Below are 23,577 nucleotides of genomic sequence, written 5' to 3' on the forward strand. Positions count from 1 at the left end.
TCGTTTTTTTTTTTTTTTTTGCTTAGAAAAAACCCTTTAATGAGTAGGTGCGTTTACAGCTTTCCACTCACACAGCTTCCTCCCACAGCCTTAAACAGGACTTGTCCTGGTTATGTCGACAAGCTGACACATCTGCCACCTTAAGCTAAGCAAACATCCTCCTTAAGACACAGCCTCTATTGTTGCTGCTGTAAAACCACTCTGATATCCCATATTCAAATACACTCTACTCTTATAATAACCACCCACACACTGACAAACCTACCAGAGCCATGAAGGCTATTATTTGCTTGGCTACACACCCCTGAGATTCTTTATGTAAATGATATACGCTCACAACCACACACAAAAGAAATAATGACAATAATTGCACAGTGATTTCAGCCTCATTTAAAAGGGAAAGTGTGTAATTCTTCTTTCGTTACAAGCCTGAGGTGCATTAACAGACCGTTGATCAGTGCAGCAGTTACACTCTGAACATCACCGGAGCTCCTCGTTTGCATTTTCCTAATCAGAGCGGAAATTGTAGCTGCAGCACCTGATAACATGTTCAAGCAGGATAATGCAAAAGCAGTTGCTGTACTGGTGATACAGTTACTAAAATACACCTTCGAGGTACTTTTACTCCTGTTGTCAATATATCTAACAAATATGAAGAATTTAAAGTCCTGCATCTCTGATGGTGCTGTTTCTTAAATGGGGTACACATTCCTCTCAGGACACTTCTGGGGGTACTTCAGAAAAAAGTGTCCATGTAAAATGTAAATTAAACCTGTTACATCCTGCAACTAAAATTTAGATTTGATATGTGGTTTTATTCGTTGTAACGAAACCCAGGTCACCTCCACACCAGGATTTACGACACGTTCATGCCAAACAACATCACTTGTTATTGCAGGAAAGTTCTATTGGCTGAAGCGTAGCAGTGATGCTGCTGAAATACAAAGACTCAAAAACCAAAGAAAAGAGAAGAAGACAGTAAATTTCTTTCAGTATTTAGGCGAATATGTTTTATTGGCTTTTTTTCATTCTGTTATTATTTTTATACTTAATTCAGTTAAGAGACAGTAGCTAGAGATGGAGGTCATGTTCACACAGGTGGGGGAAGTGCACATGCACATGCACTTTGTTTGTATGTGTGTGAGTTTGTGTGCGATGGTGTGTGAACTACTACAAGGCGTGTTTTAATTTTTTATATATTTTGGTGTGTGAAGACTTTTAAATTTTGTTTTTAATAAGCAGAATTTGTTTTTATTATGTGAAGCACTTTGTGTTGCTTTGTTAATGAAAAATAGGCCTAATCTATAAATAAAATTTCATTTGATTTACGTCCACAAACTGCTACCCACCCAAGTTATGTTTCTTATGTGGGAAAAAACTAGCTAACAGCAGCATGGAGCTGCATCATCTTACTAAAAAACAAACCTGTCATGTTTTGAACCCACCTGAGTTTTTTTAGGTAGAAATTTGCTGAATTCATTTAATAAGAGACAATGCAGAAAGCCTCCACCAAACGCCTCCATTAAACGCCCAGGAGGCTTTTATGTGGTGTCTTTGATTGTTTCTAAGCCCTCAGAAAACCTTCACCATCACTGAAGATCTCCTGCCACCTGCTGTTGAAGTGGCAGAGAAGATGTTTGATAAAAACACAGCAGAACAACTCAAATCTGTGTCTCAGTCAGATGACACAATTTGAACAAACACTGTTGAGTGAGTCGGAAAATGTGAAGACTTCTTTTAAATCCAGCTGGATGAATCCACAGCTGTGCGTGGAAATCCTCAACTTGTTGTTTTTGCTCAGTATGTTGATGATGCATGTCAAGTTCTGCAAAAGTTTGGAGCAACAACAGCAGAGGAAACTTTAATAAATCGTGATCATGTTTACCTCTGTTACCAACCGAACAGCTCTGCAGTGATAACTTTAGGAGGTACTATGCTATGAAATGATTCCACAGGAAGTATGTTGCTTAAAAAAAGTTTGGGAACTACTGCCTGATGGTATGAGGGTGCATTAGTGCCTATATGGACCCAGCAACGTCAGGAAAGGCAGGTGAAAGGTATGTACAGGTTTTAAAGCAGCATGTTTTCATCCTGATGACTTCTTTTCAGGAATGCTTTGCATATATCAGCAAGACAATGCTAAACTGTACATTGCTTGTAATACAGCCTTTTAGTGAAAGAGTCAGAGTTGTGGACTGGTCTACATGAAGTCCAGACCAACAGAAAACCTTTGGTGCATCATGAAATACAAAATAAGCCAAGACAAAGAAGACCGAGGACTCTGGGTAACCCAAACCAGTCATCTCCCGATGGTGCGGCAGCTTTTCTCTGCAGGTCCCAGACTGTTGATAAAAGAAGAGAGGATGCTGCAACGTGGTAAACACGAGCCTGCCCAGCTTTTTACAGACATGTTGTTCCCATCAACAAACTTCAAGATGATCATATTTTTATAATAGTAAAATATCTGTTTTTCAATATTTGATATATGTGTCTGCGTTTGATATGTTCTGCTAACCAAACATGGATCTTAGAGATTTGCAAACCACTGTGTTCATCAACATTTTATAGCGTCTTTTTTTATAGCTTCAAAATCAAGGTACTGAGTAAATGTGAGTTTTGGACATGCTGGAGAAAGTATTAAGTACCATGAATGCAGGAACATAAATAAAGTAAATTGTCTAGTATGTGGTACTTAAAGTGTACCTTGTCCCTTCACAGCTATTTTTGGGGTGAATGTTCGTAAAACAAGTCTCACTAAATTACATTCCAGTTTAATTGCCTTCTGCACTCTTTTGGCCCAGAGATTAATCTTACAGAAACTTCCACCTGCTTATGGGAATTGGGTTAAAGATGAACTATGTTCAACTGGAAAAGATCAGATACACAGTAAGAGGCTCGATTCAGACATTTAATGTAACATGGCAACCTTTTCTCTCTTATTTTGAGAGCATGGACGCAGACAGCATTGCATTCCAGAGAAACTGGACATTCCTGAACAATGCAGATCAGAGGAAAAAAATCCTGCTACACTTCTCCTCCTACAGGAGGAAAGAGGAATATCTAGTCACTTTTATCACCAGGATGCTGCAGTACTTCTTACTGATCGTCTCTTTTTTCTTTATATTTAGTTTTCAAATGATGCTAAATCACATCTGCCACAGACACAGAACCCGGTGTTCTCCTCATGAAATACGTGGGTGTACAGTAAAGCGCAAAAGTCTTGAGCCGCCTTTCATCTCTTTATTTACTATCAGCAAAACAGGAAATGATGTAACGATGAGCTTTAACTTCACTAAGCAGTTCTTGCTTTAATATATAATAGTGGAATCACCAATAAGCAGTTAAGGGGACTAATTTAACTGGAAATTTTCCAGGTGTGACTCATTTACATATTGATACCACCATAGAAACAGCATTGAAGAATCTGACTGAAAAAAATGGATTTTTTATAATGTCATTTCATAAATTTGCTTTCCTGATATTTGTCAACGGCATCATCGTTCCTCCTCAAAACTAACGTCTATGCTGAAACCAACAGAGTTGCTGTATGTAAAAAAGAAAAACTGACATCATACAGGTGAAAAAAAACCTAATTTGTTTCAGTAATTCAACTTAAAAAGGTAAAGTAATATTTGCTGGGATAGGCGACGGTTTTCCTGCAACCCTGATTTGGAATAAGCGGTCTAGAAATGAATGAATATGAGTTTACTACATATCAACTCATGAATGTCTCATGACTGTTTTGAACCTTTAATTAATGTATTGTTCATTTTATTTCCAGTATATAAGAGGAAACCAATAAAAAGATTCCTTGGACAGCCTCAGAACTGTTGTTGTTGTTTTTAAAATGACAAAAAGATGGTTTATTGTAAAAGTCTTTATTCAAAACATATGAGAGGCTTCAACACATTTCACCTACACTACTGGCAAAAGTTTTAGAACACACCTATTTTTCCAATTCTTTGCTGCTCAGGAACCTGCACAAAGATCCTGTTTGTGGGTTTCAGTCCTGCTTTTAACACTCATACCAGCGCTGCTTCAGGATACACTCTCTCAGCTCAGTGTGCCTGCCTCCCCCTGCAGGTGGATCCCAAACTTCCTGTCTGACAGGAAGCAGCTGATGTTGGTGCACTTCTACACCTCTGTCACTGAGTCCATCCCCACCACCTCCATCACCATGTGGTACCCTGCAGCCACTGTCAGAGCTAAAGATATAGACAGACTGCAGCGCATCATCCGGTCAGCTGAGAGGGATCGGTTGTAATCTTCACTCTCTCTTGAACCTGCACTCCTCCAGGGCTCTGAGGCAGGTGGGGAAGATCATGGCCCACCCACAAACTTTTCATCCCTCTCCCCTCCAGCAGGAGGCTCCCCTACATCCTCATAACTAACACCTCCCTACATTAAAATCTCACTTAACAGACACACTGCTGACTCTATATTCTCTCTAATTTATTTATTCATTTCACCCCGGTACCTCTCCTTTGCTCTACTCTCTCCCTCTCTCTCTCTCTCTCTCTCTCTCTCTCTCTCTCTCTCTCTCTCTATATATATATATATATATATATATATATATATATATATATATAAATTGACAGACATTTTTATATAGATTTGTAGTTGCTTTTTATACTTTTATACTCCTGTAAATAATGTTTATGCTCTGTTTGTTTATGGTTTTGTGTTATTTTTTTATTTTGTTTCACCACAACTCCAAGACAAATTCCTTGTCTGTGCAAACTTAAAGTCCCTTTCTGATTCTGAAAGACCGGGTAAGTAATCAGGAAAAGTTGGGAACTATGTGTGAACTGGTGGCACCACCTTTCAAGGCTTGAACTTATTTCTTGGTCCTTGTAAATTTTGTGTGTGTGCAATCTTGAAATGTACATTATTTTTCCGTTTGAGGTATCTTTACTTTATTTTTATTTATTTATTTATTTTTAACCTCTTGCAGTTCAGTACTGATCTTTATACTATTAATGAACTTGAACGGCTTCTGTGTTCTACAACTTTTAACCAGCAGTGGAAACATTAAAAAGTACTTACAGTAACTGGTGTTTGCAGTTAATCATAACCAATAAATAAGTAAATGAACAATGAAGTGTTTTATGGAACGTTTTTTCTTTAATTCTTGTAAAACTGAGTCCTAAAATGTTTGAGTTATGGGTATGGTCCAATTGAGCCACTTTAGATAATATAGGTCCAGGTAATTACTTCAATCATTTTAAGAATTAGTGCTCTTATAACAGTTAAATGGAATCATAATTACACATCAGACATGATCAATAACACATATTAACAGCTGGAGTCTCTACGTCAACTTTAAGAATTTCTTAAATCAGTTTAAGACTCCATTTAGGATCATAACCATAACGGAGACATGGATTAATGATGAGAAAGATGCCGACTGATTTAGAAGGAAATGAGATGTACATTCAAAACAGGAAATGTAAAAATGGAGGAGGGGTAGCTCTGTATGCTGTCAAAAATGTAAGAAGCAAACTAATACCAAGTATGATAACAACAGTGGAAGAAGTGAAGGAGGGTTTAACAATTGAGATTATAATGAAAAATAGGATGAATATATTAAAAAGCTGTTTATATGAAGCACCAGGATCAAATTGTATTTTTAAAAGCTGTAAAATAGAAATGTGCTCAAAAACTGGCCAAAAAGATATTTTCATTTGTGGAGGCTTCAATACAGATCTTATAAAAAATCAAAGCAACATAAACCAACTGAAGATTTTTTAAATACGATGTACAGCTTAACCCTGTTTCCAAAAATCACAAGACACTGCAACCTTAATAGACAATATTCACTAATAACATCGAACAGAATATGATAAGTGGCATAATAATCAATGACATTAGTAACTACTTACCTCTATTTGTATATTTTGATGTCAATAATGACAGAAGGTACCAAAGAAAAGCAAGAAAAGTTATTTATAAGAGATTACGAACAGAGGATACAATTACTGCACAAAAAATGATCCAATTAAAATAATTAAAGTAATAAATATAAAACGTGTGTATCGTTAACCAAGGGATTACAAAATGCTTGAAAAAAGAAGAAAGAAGAAATTTTACTAAATTAAGAACAAAAGAATTGGAAACTAAATGTAAAGCCTACAGTGCAAAAACAAATGAACCAAAGTAATAAGAGCCAATAAAAAACATATATTATATATTAAATGAGAATTAAAATGAATCATTCTAAACTGGCTCATTTCCAAAGAAAATGAAAATAGCAAAAGTAATAATCCAGATAAAAGACCAGTCTCACTCCTCCCACAACTTTCAAAAATCCTGGAAAAACATTTTGACAACAGATTAGAAAACTTCCTAAATAAATATAAAAAAACTGAACCAGAGTCGATACAGATTTAGAAATAAAAAAGAAGAAATAAAAAAAGCATTAGATTAAATAAAACTAGCATGTTTTCTGGTATGTTTACAGACTTTAAGAAAGCTTTCAATAAAACATTCGATACTCATGAAGAAACTGCGGCTGTGCGGTGGGAGGGAAGCGGCCCTGGACTGGATCACCTGAGAAACAACAGTTTGTAAAAATGTGTGAACACGTGTATGAGTGTATGGAGGTTGCTTGTGGGGTCAGTATTTGGTTCTAAATTATTTAAAATATATATAAATTACATATTTTAAGTCATGAAATTACTTAAATTAATACTGTGCATTGGTGATATTGATATATTTTATTCTGGAAATTATTATAGTGAAATAATTATAAATAATGAATTGAATCAATTAAAATATGGATGGATAGTAATAAATTATTGCTGAATATAGAGAAAACAAAGGTAATAATATTTGGTAATTATAAAAATGAGAGAATTATTGAAAATGTAAAGGTAATTAAATTCCTGGGTGTGATCGATGCTCAGTTGGAAGCCCCACATCAGACATATACACACAAAGTAGCAAAAAACATCATAACTAAAATAAAGCAGATTTTAGATTACAGTTCACTCCGTATTGCTTTTTAGTTCTTCCTTATTTCACCTACTGTACAGAAATCTGGGAAAAAAATTATAAAAATGCAAAAAGGGCCGTCTGTATCATACACAAGGTTGGGTTTCTTGATCAAACAAATTCTCTGTTTTTACAATCAAAGTTAAACTTGAGGACTTGCCACAAGAAAGAGATTTTGTGTGTCTGTATGTAGGGTTAAACTGTGGAATGGGCTGGGGGACAAACACATGCAATGTCCAAATATACACCTGTTTAAATGAATAATAAAAGTACATGGTCATCCAAAAGTATGAAAACAAGGGGCAGTGATTTTCATTGGGCATATTATTATTATTAATATTATTATTACTATTTTTATTATTATTATTACTACTACAGTTATTGAATACATAAGTATAAATATTGTTTCTTTTATTGATTATGACATTGTTATTTTAATGGTTTTTATTAATATATATCCAAGTATCTTCTGATATTATATAGGTATATTATAAAATACATATGAGGCAGTTAATGGTGTGTGGCTAAGGGAGTGGGAGTGAATACGCGTTGGCTTCTTCCCACTCCAAGGAATAATCTTACTTTTCCTTCTTTTATATATTCCTTTTGTTTTGTTATTTGTTGTTTTTGTTTGTTTTTTGTTTTTGTTCTTTTGTTCTTTTTTGTCTTTTATTAAATAATACCTTTCAATCAATCAATTAATAAAAATAATACATTTTTACAGATTATTCCATTTTGTTATGTTTAGGAGTAAAAATTTATTCTGCTACCACTCGGTAGGCTACATTAAAGATTTTGACCCATCTTACCAACGTTCGTTGTCGAGGTGTGACGATCTCCATCTTGAAGAAAACGAACATCTTTGATCTAGGGTGAAGTCTCGCGAGAATCTGACGTCACGTGGATAATGGCTGGAGATCGCGGATATTAGAAGGTACTTTCTGCTTTTATTTACTTTACTGTGGATTAAAATAGCAAACTTATACAATACAAATAACGAACTTAACAACATGTTTCCACGGCCCGTCGCTGAAATGACCCTAACGTCGTATTTTGTGCCAGATTACGTCGACCCCGCCTGTAGTCAAACCTTCGAAATAAGAGCACATTGTTTTCCGCGCTTTTTAACTGCTACAAAAACAATTGGCTTCAGCTTCACCGTTCAGATGCGCTCCACAGAAATGTGTGAAGCATGAATGTCTTTGTGTTGGCTTGTAGAGCATGCAAAGCTTTTACAAATTCGGCTGAAACTATAAAGAGCCATCAGAGGTCATTTTAGCTGGTCTCCGACGCTGCTATTAGCATTAGCCGGAGCTGAAGGCCCGTTCAGGAAGCAGGCGGGAGCTTTTATTTTCCAAAAAGTACTGCTTCATCTCACCTGTAAAGGATGCAGAGTTAGAATTGTTTATAGCGATGGTAGATGGTTGATTAGACTGTTGATGAGCACCATGAGTTTGACGTGTTCTCTCTTTGTTTTTGGTAACTATTACCACCAGAGGAACCTTCTAATCGATAATTAAAGAGGATAAATTGGCTGTTCAGCAGTCATACACTACTCAGAGTAAGTTTTTGTTTGTTCTTATTATTACACACAGACGAAGAAAAACAATGGCTTTAGGTCATTTGTTGTACTTTTTTATAAGTGGTTCATTATGTCAACGCAAACATGCACTGAAAACTGAAATACTGAATGCCTTTCAGTAAACACTTGTAAGACCAGGTGATGATCCACTTTTTTCTCTCTGTCTCTCATTCTTTGCAAATCCCAAAATCCCTTGTCTTTTCAAAGCCACACATATGAATACATATACATTACATATATACACTAGTCACAAAAGTTTGGGATATTTGGCTTTAGTATGAAGTCAGGACCTAAAATGTGCTAAAACCTTCACAGGTGGACTTATTTTAACTTTCTCTAATCTTTTGAATGGACATGTACAATTGTTCTGTGTTTAAGTATTTATTCAGTAGCACGTTGTTCTCTAACAAGGTGATTAACTCAAAAAAAAGAAAAGTGTCTGAACCAGCGACTAAATGTTCTGGTCCAATGACAGCTTGTATGTAAAGAGTCCTCTTCATGGTGCTGTTGACATTTTGGCATCACCGGGCCAAGGCAACACAACACACATGACAAGTTATTGAGACATTGACATTTTATCTTGTGGTATACCCACTGATGTTGTTAGCTTTTGTTTCAGTACATTGTTTGAGATGAAGGAATCAACATTGCATGGTCCTCTCCTCTTGCCTGTTGCCTACCACTCTCTTTGTATAAAATGCAGAATTAACAAAAGAGTGGGCTAGAGTAAGACAAGGTCGTCTATACTATTAAAAACAGACTCACAACCCAGCTAATGTTCTTAAAGAAACTGTTTAAGTGTGACAGTTTTATTCATTTTCATCCACTGGTAAACTATATTGTCAACATGTCTCCACTCATTAAAATCAAGTAAAGTAGTAACTGCGGGCATGAATGTTTTCACTGTTCCTTCCCTTGTTTACCAGCAGCAGTAATGGCTCATGTCGTTAACCATGGGAGGCTGCTCCTGCAACGCCTACATCAGCAGCGGGAGATGGACTTCCTCTGTGATATAACCATCATGGTGAAAGATGTCGAGTTCAGAGCTCACCGCAATATTCTAGCTGCCTTTAGCGAATATTTCTCTGCCCAGGCTGAACAGGGTCAAGAGGTCACAACTTTAGACCCTGACAAGGTCAGCCGATACTCTCTCGAGAAGCTTCTTGAGTTTATCTACACGGGACAGATGAATCTCAGCAGGTAAATAAAACAGATTAAACTGTAAGGTGTGGTTGTTTTTACAGTAGATATTCCCTCAGCTTTTGGAAGATTTAAATGTTTTTTTTCTGATTTCAGCACCAGACAAGCTGCTGTGCGCCGAGCAGCTGTTTTCCTGGGAATGCCTGAGGCTACACAATATCTGGAAGAGATCCCTCACTGGTCTGAGCCCAGTGAAACGTCCCAGTCAGAGATGGATAAAGAAGGTGCTAGTCCTAGTCCTGGCTCCGCTCGCAGTCCCAGTTCCCCGCTTCCTTTGTCTATCGTCTCTGTCAGAGGAGACTGGCATGAAGAGGAGAAGGGTGGCAAAGATGAGAATTATCCAGAGATGTCCAGAGATTTTGATTCAGAATGTGCAGACAGAAGTGATGAAGAGTACAAACCCTTGACAGATGCTAGGAGAGGTAAGGGCAGGAAGAGGGGCAGAAGGCCGAAGAGTTTCAGTGGTGAGCAGGTGGAGCAGAGCAGCTCAACTGATGGCACTCCCAAAATCCAGAGCTACAGGGGAAGAGGGAGAGGCAGGGGGAGAGGACGGGGCAGGGGAAGGGGAAGAGGAGCCTCTGAAAGTGAAGATGTTTTTGCAGGCGATTCTGACACAAGTCTGAAAGACTTTGGAGACACTTCTGCAGACTGGAGCCCCTCACAGGAGGAGGAGCCTCAGATCAAGAAACCTCGACTGAGTAGTGGGGAATGGAGGAGAGGACGGGGCCGTGGGAGGGGGAGAGGAAGAGGGAGAGGCAGGGGCCGAGGTCGGAGGAGGAGGATTTCAGAGGAGGGAGAGGAGAGCGGAGGAGCAGAAGAAAATGATGAGGAAGGTGAAGAAGGGGAACAGAATCTGGCAGATATAGGTGAGCTTACATGCACCGAGTGCAGCAAAGTGTTTAAAGATGTGAGCAGCTTGCGTCGACACGAGAAAATCCACAAGGGGCTGAAGCCATTTTCCTGCATCTTCTGCTCCAAGACCTTCAGACAAGCCACGCAGCTGAAAACACACCTGCGCATACACACAGGTGAGCCCAGCAGGATCAGGAAATCACCTGTTGTGATGATGTGAAATGTCTAAGGGTTGTTTTTCTGAAAATAATTAATGTTCACTAAAAGTTTGTTACAGTCAGTATAAAAACAAAAAACAGGGACATCAAAGTTTTGATCAACAACAGGTTTCAGTCCAGCCATGTTATTCACCATGTTTGTTCCCTTATCCTGTCACATGATCTCGGTGTGGTTGTGTACCAGCTGCAGCAGACAAACCAGTATTGTTTTTACTGCGTGTGTGTCCAGTGAATGCCAGCTGGAATTAAGTGTGCAGTGCTGGATTAAAGCTGGTTGACATGTATAACTTCAACAACTCAAAAACACATCAGTGATTTCTTAATCAGTTTAATTATGGGTTTAAAGATATCCGGTAATGTTTAGCATGAAGGGTTTATTTTCTAAATCTTTTTATATGTGGAGATGTGGCGAACACATAGACATGGTTTGTATTTGTAGTACTGTACACAGGTCATTAGCCACCCCTCATTTCATTACTTCCAGGATAACAGGAAGAAGGTGCAGTGATATATTCAAACTTGTAAACAAATGGAAAATCAGTAGATAAGACAAAAACATAGTTTGTACAGTTCTACTGAGCTTGAAAGTTAATCTTTGGAATGAGCAGCTTTATTCTTCAACACAGCTTGAACCCTCTTAGACCAGCTTCCTGGGCATTTCTTTAAGGGTTCTTTAGGAATACTTCTCCAGATTTCTTGAAGGATTTTCCAAAGCTCGTTTTTTGTTCTGTTTACTGTCAAGATGATGCAACACTGCTGCAGTAATGTTGAGGTCCAGAGTCTGGGGAGGATTCATGACTCCGTCAGACCTGTAGCCACTGACTTTCAGTCCAGCTCTTATGTCTTTTAACCTTCCCCCAGTTTCCCTCCATCACAAATGGCCACTCTTCCATGGAAACCATTTTTATATTGCTGTAAGCTATTAATATAAAATCAAACTTTTTTATTTTATTTGTAAAGTAAATCAAAATAACCACAGTTGGTCAAAGTGCTGTTCACCACAAAAAGGGACAGAAGTGCAGAGAAAGATAAAAAGTACATAAACCAAAAGGAAAAAACACTGACACCTACTGGAATTAGTTAAACGAAGAATATAAATAAAAGCAAAATAATAAAAGTGTTAAACTCAGCCAAGTAAATAAATAAATAAAATATTCATCTGTATTTTAAAGCTGTTAATAAGGTGCATTTAACTGACACTGGAAATCTGCTCCAGTGTTTTAGAGCTGATGCTGTAAAGGTGGAGCTACGCAGGCTCTCTGTCGTTGTAAAGGAGGAGCTTCATTTGCATTTACAGATGAAATTGATTTGAGTTGATGAGCTTATTTTCCCTCCAAAGCTTTCTGAGTCTGTTTTTCAGGTTGAAAACAGTTTTCTAAGGATTATATTGTAAGGAATGAGATGTCATCACTTCATAAGTGATGAGTGTAACCAGAAGACGCTGGTTTCTGATGGTCAGCCTGACAGTTTCAGGTTTTCTTGGACTCAACCCTCCCTGTCTGACTTGATCTGTGATGTCGTTTCCAGGTGAAAAGCCGTTTAGTTGCTCCGACTGCGACAAGTGTTTCGCTCAGAAGTGTCAGCTGGTCGCTCACCGCCGAATGCACCACGGAGAGGAGAAGCCTTACACCTGTGACCGATGCGGGTTCAAGTTTGCCACCTCGTCCAACTTCAAAATACACATCAGGTATGAAGCTGAGGAGGTTTTTCAGGAGTCTCGGTGTACAATCCAAATACTCTGCATAAAAACAGGAAAGCGATGGGACGTCATCTCTTCATATAAACAAAGAAACGCTCTTTCCACATGCTCTTATTACCGTAAATGCTCGTATATGATCCACATCAGAGATGCTGATGTCCAGGAAAAGAAAACATATTCTTATTTATTTAACAGTTGCATATGAAAACTCTTTATGTGTTTTTATTAGGGCTGTCAAATGATCAAAATCTTTAATCAGATTAATCACAGCTTTCAAATTAATCACAAATTTCAGATAATTTCAAAATGATTAATCCCCATCCGTGACTACGCCTTAAATCTGCCAGTTTTTACTGCAACGTATCACCAGAACGAGCCGATGCTACAAATATTTACTGTTAACTGACCTTCTCTTCGGTAAATGTCAGATGTCCAATGGTCAGTAAATGCAGCATGTAATGTACCTCTATATGTTGTTCTAAACCATCTCTACCATGTTCTAGATCATAATTCAGAATTCATATATCATCATCTCACCAACCGTCTCCATGGTGATAATTTCTGTCCTGAAAGCAGCAGATGTGCCGACTGAAGTTAAACAGCCGACATTGATAAAAAAACTCTGATAAAACTGTTGATCTGGATAAGAACAGGTTTTTCCTTTTATCATTGAAGTGTGAGTGTTTGTGCAGCCGTGATAAAAGTCCTACAGCAGCATCACCTGCTGATAAAATACATCATTGGCTGCTTGTTTTACTAGTTTTTATTCACTTTTTTTACATTAGATGATCACGTTAGTTGTAAGAATCAGTTTAAAATTTTATAAAATCTAGACCTAAAAAAAAAAGGTCTCATTTGTGCCCCCCTTTTCCTGGTCAGTGCTCCTGCCTGGCCCCCCATCTGAACTTTTCTAGACCCGCACCTGCATAGCTGAAATGTAAATCCTTTCTACAGCTACATCCTTTCATCAGCCATGGTGTTAGAGAAGGTCCTGCTAAAAACAAAATGCAGCTGGACTGTCACAAGTTCACTAAAGAAGTCGGGAAATGTGCGGGTGTGGAACCCCCTCACCGAGAAAAGCGTGCGTTAAAACACCCCCATTCTCCATGGAGGCGACGTCCACGGGTCGCACCATTAACCCTGAGTTTATTCTCAAGTCCTTTTTATAGAACCACCCGGCTTCTCCGCGTCCCGCCGTCATAACAGAGAAGTGACGGATGTATGGGGCTTGTCATGCCGCGCATGCGTTAATAAAGTTCAAAGTTTTAACGCAATTAATTACATAAATTAGTTAACACGTTACCTTTGACAGCCCTAGTTTTTATCAGTTGTTTTTATTAGTTCCTGTTCATTTTAAGCATTTACCTGCAGGAGTTGTTGTGGTGTCTCACATGGTTTCTGGTTGCTACAGGTTACACAGCGGGGAGAAACCGTACGTCTGTGACGTCTGTGGGCAGGCGTTTGCTCAGTCCAGCACTCTGACGTATCACAAGCGACGGCACACCGGAGAGAAACCGTACCAGTGCGATCTGTGCGGCATGTCCTTCTCCGTCTCCTCCTCGCTCATTGCACACGCACGAAAACACACAGGTGAGAGGCAGGTTTATCAAGCTGAAGCAGGAATGGTCAGAGTAACACAGCGACATCTGGTCTGTGTGAGCAGAGAGAACATTACTGGTCATCGCTGTGTGTGTTTCAGGTGAGACTCCGTACAAATGTTCACAGCCAGACTGTGAGGCCAAATTTGTGACATCTTCTGAGCTGAAGAAACACATGCGACGACTTCACCCAGGTGAGTTTTCAAAGACTTTTCTTTATGGGTAGTAAAACTTGAAATAAAAGATGTTTAACTTACGATATGTCTTATCACTTGATTACAACAGTGTGTGTGGCTCTGCTGTATAGACGTTCAGGTAAAAGTTGGAGCTGTGATTAGGTGAAAACCCTCTAGTAGGAAATGCTCATTTAGGTTTTTGCTCTCTTTCCTGCTTGGCCAGGGGTTATTTTGGCTTTATTGATGATAAATGAGGATGAGATGTTATTAAATGTTAAATTTAGGAATGTACCATAGACTCAGACAGAAAAAATTAAGTGGGATTTTAGAAACGTGTCATCAGTTTCTTTACAGGGATATTTTAATAAAGTGGACTAAAAAAAAAAGTCCTAAGTTCCATCTGAATGGTTGGAAAACTCACATTTGAATAAAAAGGGGTCTTGACCCGATATTTTTGTATTTTGTAAAACTGAAAATCCAACATGTAAATGAACTTCACAGACCAGAAACATGTTTGTGAATCTGACAGAGTTTCGTAAAAAAGAAATCTTCTTAAATACAACTTAAGAACAAACTTATAAAGGTTTGGAAGAAGATACTGGTAAATGAGGACCATTGTTTTGTTGGTGTGTCTCCTGCAGATGGAAACTCCGGTGTGCAGTGCCTGCTGTGTGGAAACCGATTTGCCAGCGTGAAGAATATGATCAAACACCAGGAGAAGGCTCATGCTGACGAAGTTCGGCAGCACAAGGAGAGGGCCCGAGCTGGTGAGCTGATGGGATAGAACTTCACCAATTTTAACATGTTATTTATTTTCTGTTACACATTTTAGTTCAAGAAAAACAAGAAAAAAATACTTTAGCACTGCTGGAGTTTAAAATCTTTGACATATAACTGTTTAGATTGTTTTAGATAATAATAAATGGTAAATGGTCCGTATTTATACAGCGCTCTACTGTACCTGGAATTATACCCAAAGAGCTTTACATCATACATCACATTCACCCTTTCACACACTGATGGAGGAAGCTGCCATGCAAGGCGCTTACCACGACCCATCAGAAGCACTTTGGGGTTCGGTGTCTTGCTCAGGGACACCTCCACATGAACTCGACAGGCTGGGGATCGAACCGGCAACACTCAGGCTACAAGGCGACCGCTCTACCCACTGAGCCACACCGACTATTATTAATATTATAACAATGTATACTTTTTCCACAGCCAACTGTTTCCTAACCAAGTAGGTGGCGAATTGGCCGGATAATAGTCGATGCGTCAGCTGCATAATAATGTGATGTCATAGTGGTGTTACACCTTCCTTAAATTGTAACAAAGAAGAAAACAACACAGGGACAAAGGAGGAAAATGGTGACCATCCATCAGTTTGTGTTCGTTCTTCTTTGCGTGTGGTCTTAAACAATGAAAAAATCCATGTTATATTTAAACATGGCGCCGTTGCTGCTTTGTTCCTGGTGCAGAGTCGTGCAGAAAGTAGGACAGCACTCCCCTTTTTTTCCACGTTTATTATTGTTTTCCTTTAGACAACTTCAGACTGCAGGTTTTGTTTGAGGGCTCAAACTTAAAGTCTGCTCTGAAGTGAATATCCAGGTTACATTTAGTTTTTTTTTGTTTTGTTATTTAAGTATTTTCATCCTGTTAAAAAAGCAGGGTAATGTTACATATGCACATCTGTCAGGTTGGTGAATGTTCCTGAGTATTTGCACAGCTAACTAATGTAATAGAAGCACAATGTTGGTTTTGCATCAAGTACAGGGGAATTAGTCAGATCAAGTTTCATTAACTTGTATGTCAGATGTAGTTAAACCTTTCAAACCTGCTCCTGTAAGTTTTCACTTTGAGAATGAACACAGGCAGAGTATTTCCATTTTGATTTATTCAGTATTTCTTACACACAAAAAACCATAAAGTTAGGTTGAATAGAAGTTCATGTTAGAGAAAATATAAAGACGAAAACATGGAACCAAACACCTCATAGTTCTTCCTCCTAAGCCTCATTACCAGCTAACACCATTACCACGTAACACCTCATTCAACTAACACAGAGATGATGTTATCTGCTCATCTTTCCTTTATTTCTCTGTGCAGATGCATGCCTCTGACACAAGGTCAAAGAAAAACAGCAAACGATACTTGTGTATGTCTTGCTATAAATAAATGTTTGAGACATTCTTTGTCTGTTTCTTTGCAGTTGTCCTCCTTGCTTCCAGTCATCCTGTAGCTTTTGTCCAGAGTAAACTCTCCCAGGAAACCAAAGGTTTAGTTACCATCCCTGAAGGTGAGCCTCCCAACCCTGAACCAGGCACCCCCAATCCCAAAGCCACAGCACCATCCACGGCCTCCTCCAACGGCACCACCACCACTTGCATCCAGGACTTCAAGTCGGAGCCCAGCCATCACCCTCTCTCCACCACCGAACCGGTGACTTTCGAAACTGACCAGGAGCAGACCATCAACTCTGACACCCTCCATGCTCTGGTGGAGCAGCTGCGGCCACAGGACTCCCCCGCCCAGGACCTGGAGCAGATCGTCATCATCAGGACGGTGGACACTGCAGAGAACAGCGCCCCTCAGCAGTGAGCCCAGAGGTCGCGCTGCTGGAAGATCTTCGTTTTTTAACTTGTGTGCTGCAGTCAGCTTGTTTGTATAAAGTCAGTTCTCACATTCAGGCTAATGTAAAGTACCCTCTGATCAACATTTAGAAATGTCTAATCTTAAAGTGTAACGGTGACTCATTACAAAAAAGAAACAAACATAAAAGCCAGCTGGAAATGCCAGCAGTTTGGTTGGAACAGTAGAGAAAGTGACAGCTCTTCCATTATTTTAATATTTACTGTAGTTGGAGCATTACAGTCACAATGAAGTTGTTTTTCCTTAACCATTTACTAAGTGTTCCACATGTATCATAGACAAACTGTCAATTATTAGAGGCCATAATTTTTTAAATTTGATGTTTTAGTGTTCGAGTCTGAAAACTGCTGAACATGAATCACTTCATTTCATGCTTTTTTTTTTGTGCTTTCTTTTTAGAAGAAAAAAGATTGAATAAAACATCTGCATTACTTGTATGGACAAAAAGATTACATATACAAATCCATCATTGTGTAAAATAAACCAGGAAAATAAAATTTAAGATAAAAAGGGACCAAAAAAATCAGCATTTGCCTTTTTTATATATATATTATACTGGACTAGAAAACAAACAAACAAAAAAATCCCTATTTTCTTCTAAACGGCAGCATGGCTTCACAGCTTCAATACAGTTATACTGACGTTATATTTGTTTACTTTGTTATATTTGTATCTGCTGAGTAAGAGAATGAAGTCATTGGGAAAATGGGTAGAAAATTAAGTGTAGACTTTTTCTTTAGGTTGCTTTCTTTATAGCCGTGGGTATGACTGCTGCATTTTAAAGGCATGCTTTCATTGTTATTGCTTTTTAGCTCTGAAGCCATTATCCATCTTTTCCCTACAATCTGTTTTTTCCATGGCGATTTAAACAGGCTGTGGTTTAAGTTAGTGATTTAAAGATTAATAAAATGTGTTTTTTGTTTTTTTTTTATGTGGAAATATATAAATATCAAGATTAGAAGACGTTACACGTTTACAGAATGTTTAGGCAATAGAGGAAATGTTGATTTTTAAGTTCTGTTTCAGCATTGTAATGGGATTTTTATTATTATATTTGCATTCAGTTTTAGAATAAAAAAACAAAACAAATTATGCAATTAAAAAGATAAGTAAAAGAAGTCAGCTTGACATTAAAAATATAGAAAGTATACAATGATAATACTAAAATAATGGATTATCGGTTCTTCATAAAACAAAAACTTTATGAAGAATAAATCTAACCAGATCTTACTTGCAGTATGAAGGAAACTTAATGTTTAGTTTATTTAATGTACTGTTAAAATGAGGTTTATAAAATGTAGGAAATCTATCTCCGGTGTGGTCGTCCTCTCTCGTTGCCTAGCAACTGCCTTGCGTCCGTAATAATGGCCGACAAAAGTACATCACAATGTTACGAGGCCGTCTGCTCAGCACAAGGGATAAAAATGAACTCGAACATTTTAAACGCTTTAGAAGAAACAGCGATAACAGGGTGAGTCTTAAATAAGTGAGTGAGAACTTAAATAAGTTAAAGCTAAGATTTTAGCGAAATCTCGCGCAGATTAGCTTCCAGAGCGAATTTTACATCCGGGTCCTTTCTATTTATTCCTATAAAAAAGTAAACAAAAACATATTTTCTCAACCCTGCAAAAGAGTTTTATGTATTTATTTATACACTACCGTTCAAAAGTTTGGGGTCACTTTGCCATGGGATTCAATAGGGAAGTGACCCCAAACTTTTGAACGGTAGTGTACATCTTTTTGTAAAGTAATCAAAAATGTAAATAAAGTTGAATAAATGAAGTCATAAATGTAGTGCAACTGGAGCCATTATTCATATATTCAGTACAGAACAAAGAACGTTTCACTTCAGCAGAAATGTCAAATTTATTTTCAGAAAAGCCAGTGGTTTCTGTTACGCTCACTGTGTAAAACAAAATTAAATCCATTCTCCTGCTGTTTGTGTGGCAGGAATTTGACCTTAAATCTGACAGGAAACAGACTGAAAAACATTCAGAGACTTGGGGATCCAGACGTCCTTGCCCTTTCAAAATGTTTGCAAAACAGTGGGCATGTGACAGGTAAGCCATCCCATTCAGCCAACATCACATATTTTTCATTTGTTTTATTTCATTTTTATCTATAAATAGATCTTGATATGAGATACAACAACATAAGCGATGAAGGGGCTGGACATCTTGCTGACCTTTTACAGGTAGGTGGATATTAATAAATTTCGTATAGATCAGGACTACTGAATTCAGTCCTACGGGGGCAGCAGTCCTGCTGGTTGTCAATGTTTCCCTGCTCCAACACACAACTCACATTAAATGGATCCAACAGCCTATGAAGTTCTGCACAATGACTCATTAATTTGAGTCAGGTGTGTTGGAGCAGGGAAACATTGACAACCGGCAGGACTGTGGCCCTCGTAGGACCGAGGCCCTCGTAGGACCGAAGTGAGTAGTCCTGCTGTAGATGATAAAAAAGGTTATTGCTCAAGCTAAGCTTTATCATCACTATATGGAGTATTTCATATGGATTTCACAAACATGAAATAAAAGCAAACAACTTTGTGACTTTTATAACTTTTCCATTTCACATTTTCTTAATGTGTTTTCAAGCAGCCGGAGAATTCAACTCTGCGTGTTTTGAACTTGATGTTTAATGATATTCAGATGAAAGGAGCAGAAGTCCTTGCCAGCAGCCTGCAGGTTTGTTTCACAAACAACCAAACAATCTTCTACAAGTTGGTGTCCTTCTGTTTACACTGGTTATCATGTAAAACATGGCTGCTCATTGGGTAACAGCTTGAACTGAAGAAAATAGTTCTTTCTTTCTAATCAGATGTGCTTTCAGGCACTTTGTTTTAATAAGGAAATAAAGTTTATTGTTGCAGAGGGGACTTTAAACATATAAAAATTATGCTCTCTCTCTCTCTCTTTCCCTCTCTGCAGTGTAACAGCAGGCTGCTCTCTCTAAAGCTATCAGGTAATAAGATTGGAAACAGCGGAGCTATGTACCTGGTCAGCATGCTGCAGGTGAACAACACACTTCAGGAACTGGAGCTGTCTGAGTGCGACCTGGTAAACACATGCATACTAAGTGTGTGCTCTAGCTGACCAAACTGAAAAGGTGGAAGGCTGTTTGTGGGAACAGCTGTACTGTTTCCAGCCTTGCAGTTTCTCTGAGCTTTTCTCTGACCCTGCAGGCCACTCAGAGTGTGATAGCTCTCAGCATCATGTTGAAAAACAACACGGCTCTTCGTTCTGTGGATATCAGCCGACCGCTTCTCTTCAGCCACCAGGTAGAAACACGTCATTTTAAAGTCTGTTCCTCATGTTGGGAAAAGGTTGTGTTGTTCTTTTGGAGCACGCTGTGTGAGTTAAATCTGACTGTTAAATCAGGAGGAATGGGTGGTGCACTTTTCTGAGATGCTGGCAGTGAACTGCAGCCTGGTGGAGCTCCACCTGGGGAAGACTGGGTTGACTGACACTGGGATGGAGAGGCTGAGTGAAGGCCTGAGGCTGAACCACCACCTGCGCTACCTGGACCTGCACTGGTATGAACAAATACAACTCAAAAAGTCTACAAACCTAATAGCACTATTTTACTTAGTTCAGTTCAGGTTTACTTGGATCTCTGCAGCAATCGTGTGTCCCGTGATGGTGCATGCCATCTTGCTAAGGTGCTGACACAAAACATGACCCTGGAGATCATAAATCTGTCTTTCAATCGGATTGAGGATGAAGGTGCTACGTATCTAAGCAAAGCCATCACCTGGTCAGGCTGCGTCTTGAAAGAGTGAGTTCAATATTCTTATTTATCATTCGTGCAACTTTTCTGTTTGATCAAAACATTTGAGCAAATATGATTTTGACTGAAAAAAAATAAAGAAAAAAAAACAGTAACCTTAAAATCCTTGAAACCTGCATCTCCATTAGACCCTCCATTACTTCACTCTGGACAGAAGTTGGGAACTGGGACTTTATCTTCATTTGTACTTTAGGAACTTTAAGACCTGCAGATATTAAAGGTCTTAAGACATAAAGGAAGAAAATATATTAAGTTTATATAAATATGTTTTAAAATAACATAATTTTAAAGGAGTTTTAGGTCACAGTAACAAGAACACATTCTTTTTCTCACTTTTAAGTCCAGCTTGTCACTTATTTTGACAGGTATCCAGAGGAAAAAGTAAGTACTTGTAAAGACTGGAAACCAATTTTTCTCTTATTATTAAGGCTGTTAGAAGTGAGGATGAAGCATCTGATCTTTTTAGAGGTGTGCAGGGAATAAAGTATGCTTTTTCTTCTTAGTTTTGAAGAGGAGGAAACTTTTTTACTTAATGTTGGACCTCATGGTACAGAGTGTAAAAAGGTCAAAGGTCAGTGACAGAAACATTTAATGTAGGTCACACTACGCTGACATGACAAGAATAAGTCAGAGGGCAGAAGTCATTAGTATTTGGGTCGAATAAGGAATGCAACTGTCTGAGGATAAGAAGCTTAGGAAGATGAGCTACTTGCAAGTATCTATGATGAAGAGGAGTTTCAGTGGGCGGGGCCAATCTCAACACACACTGCTTACACACAGCTCGCGACTTTTCTTGCTGCTTGCCATAATACCTGCACTTGGAGGTTAAGCGGAAAACAACACGCAGGGGGAACTTAAAAAAAATAAAGCAATTTTCAAAATAAAAGCGCATTTCTAAAATGGTTGTCGATTTTTGAACAACCTTTGAATAGATGTCATTGGCTGTTTGACCATATGATGGATGTATGGATGCGGATCGGTGTATTGTTACACCCCTACTTGACACTGGAAGTAATTTCTATGCCCATCTTTACCACAAGATGTCAGAAGGAGAGCAGAAACTGAACTTTTATAACAAGATGAGAAAAAACTGTCTACCTAATAGAGAGAAATTTTGAGGTCTGGAGATCTCATAGAATACAGTTTTTCACAAGAAAGCAGCAAACGGGAGAATATTTTTGCTGTGTCTGTGAAAGATGTAATGCTTTTATGGTCCCTTGGATTAATCAAATTTGTTGTTATACACTGTGGTTTACACTGACATTTATACACTGTCTCTTTGTCCCAGGTTGTCTGTCAAAAGCAACAACATCAGGTCAGAAGGTCTGCTGTCTTTGGCTCAAGCTATGAAAAAGAACAAAACTCTAACACACATCTACATTTGGGGAAACCACCCGGAGGAGCTGGCCTGCGAGGTAAAACCAACTCCAGAGGACTGGATTTTCAATTTTGTCACATGTTCATATTTACATCTGTTACTTTCTTCAGGCTTTCAGAGACCTGATATCCAGCGGCCGCCTGCCGCCTGAGCAGACAGATGTCAGGGCATACGAGGTGGACGGTCAGGTGTTTCTCGCTGAAGTCTTCCATAGTTTGAGGAAACAGATTAACTGTACAGACTGTACCAGGTCAGACACATGCTCAGACTTGGACACCACTCGACCATCTGCAGCAGACATGTCCAGTGATGTTGCTCTGAGCCCTGAAGCTACCTTTCCTCTACACATCAAGTAGCAGCAGGTCGTTCCTGAACAGCTCTGCTCATGAGCAGCAAAGCCAAAGTTTCCTCACATTCCACAACAGAAATGCATGAAAGAAAAAATAAAAATAAACACCATCAAAAAGTTTAAGATAAACCAGTGTGATGTTTTTAATGAAAAAAATGCTAATGGACTTAATTATAATTACATTTAAAAGTGCTGTGCACAGATTTAAAGGTGTATAAATTAACTAACAATTGTCTTGTAAGTCTGTCAGTAACTAAAAACAATGCTGTTGTCTTCAGATTATGAGGTAATTTTTTTCATCTTGAGGGAACAATAACTGGTTTTCTCATATTAATGATCTAGTTTGTCTCCAAAATCTGTCTTTTTTTTTTGAGAAAAAAAAGAAAATGACCAGTTAAACACAATTATTATCAGGATGATTTACAAAACTCAAAATGAGTATCAGGTTCATTTGATCACACCTGATTTCAGCTTTAAAATCAAGGTTATGGCTGCTGATGTGATCCATAACGGAGGACTAAGCATATAAACTATTGTTTGTCTGTTCCTGTTACTCACTTAAAACAACAGCTGCTCTGTAGCTGTTCTTCCCAGCAGTGTTTACTGGCTTATCAAACTTATGATTTTCTTTGTTTTAAGCACTCTGAGGACTTTACTGATCACGTTGACCTAAAACACAATTCCAGCACAACTATTTGTACTCCTATATAAGCATCCATTAGCATGTTAACATGCTACAACATTCATTCGTTAGACAAACCGGATAATATTCAGGGTTGCTGAGGGCTGGAGGCTGGACATGTGCTTTTTAATGTGTGGGGAAAAAATGCAAGTACAAATCAAAACAAATCTAAACTTGAACCACTCAGAGTGGATGGGAGCTCCATGCATCAGCAGCAAAACTACGTTTCCTGAAAGTATTCACTGTAAAAGGCCAGATTAAAGGTTTGTACTTTGACTTGTATTTTTTTACACTTTCAGAATTATGTTGCACATGTAGTTTGATCAATACTGCCTAACACGTACAAGTGATTATACTTAAACTGATTTCACACCTTCATATATGGTGACACAAATATTTAGTGGTA

The 23,577-nt window shown here is 38.4% G+C and overlaps 2 protein-coding genes across 7 annotated transcripts; both read left to right on the forward strand.

Annotated features, from left to right (window-relative positions):
- Positions 1-7,839: 7,839 nt before the first annotated feature.
- mynn (myoneurin) lies at positions 7,840-17,439 on the forward strand. 3 transcript variants are annotated; one of them, XM_041968321.1, is made up of 9 exons: positions 7,840-7,927; positions 8,490-8,554; positions 9,502-9,775; positions 9,872-10,803; positions 12,373-12,532; positions 13,956-14,134; positions 14,244-14,336; positions 14,960-15,085; positions 16,528-17,439. In XM_041968321.1, exons 3-9 carry the CDS (start codon positions 9,510-9,512, stop codon positions 16,914-16,916), a joined length of 2,145 nt encoding a protein of 714 aa, XP_041824255.1. In that variant the 5' UTR covers positions 7,840-7,927; positions 8,490-8,554; positions 9,502-9,509; the 3' UTR covers positions 16,917-17,439. The 3 variants fall into 3 exon arrangements, with proteins under 3 accessions (XP_041824255.1, XP_041824253.1, XP_041824256.1); XM_041968319.1 differs by having other exon boundaries at positions 9,505-9,775; XM_041968322.1 differs by lacking the exon at positions 8,490-8,554 and having other exon boundaries at positions 7,900-7,927.
- Positions 17,440-18,067: 628 nt separating this feature from the next.
- On the forward strand, positions 18,068-22,691 carry lrrc34 (leucine rich repeat containing 34). Of its 4 annotated transcripts, none has more exons than XM_041968326.1 (10): positions 18,068-18,438; positions 18,918-19,027; positions 19,097-19,161; positions 19,571-19,660; positions 19,904-20,032; positions 20,158-20,253; positions 20,357-20,508; positions 20,595-20,750; positions 22,051-22,177; positions 22,251-22,691. In XM_041968326.1, the coding sequence occupies exons 1-10, from the start codon at positions 18,332-18,334 to the stop codon at positions 22,494-22,496; spliced, it is 1,278 nt and encodes a 425-aa protein (XP_041824260.1). In that variant the 5' UTR covers positions 18,068-18,331; the 3' UTR covers positions 22,497-22,691. The 4 variants fall into 4 exon arrangements, with proteins under 4 accessions (XP_041824260.1, XP_041824258.1, XP_041824259.1 ...); XM_041968324.1 differs by having other exon boundaries at positions 20,354-20,508; positions 22,251-22,690; XM_041968325.1 differs by having other exon boundaries at positions 19,574-19,660; positions 20,354-20,508; positions 22,251-22,689.
- Positions 22,692-23,577: the final 886 nt, after the last annotated feature.

Source organism: Melanotaenia boesemani, chromosome 18 (assembly GCF_017639745.1).
Source record: "Melanotaenia boesemani isolate fMelBoe1 chromosome 18, fMelBoe1.pri, whole genome shotgun sequence".
NCBI lineage: Eukaryota > Metazoa > Chordata > Actinopteri > Atheriniformes > Melanotaeniidae > Melanotaenia > Melanotaenia boesemani.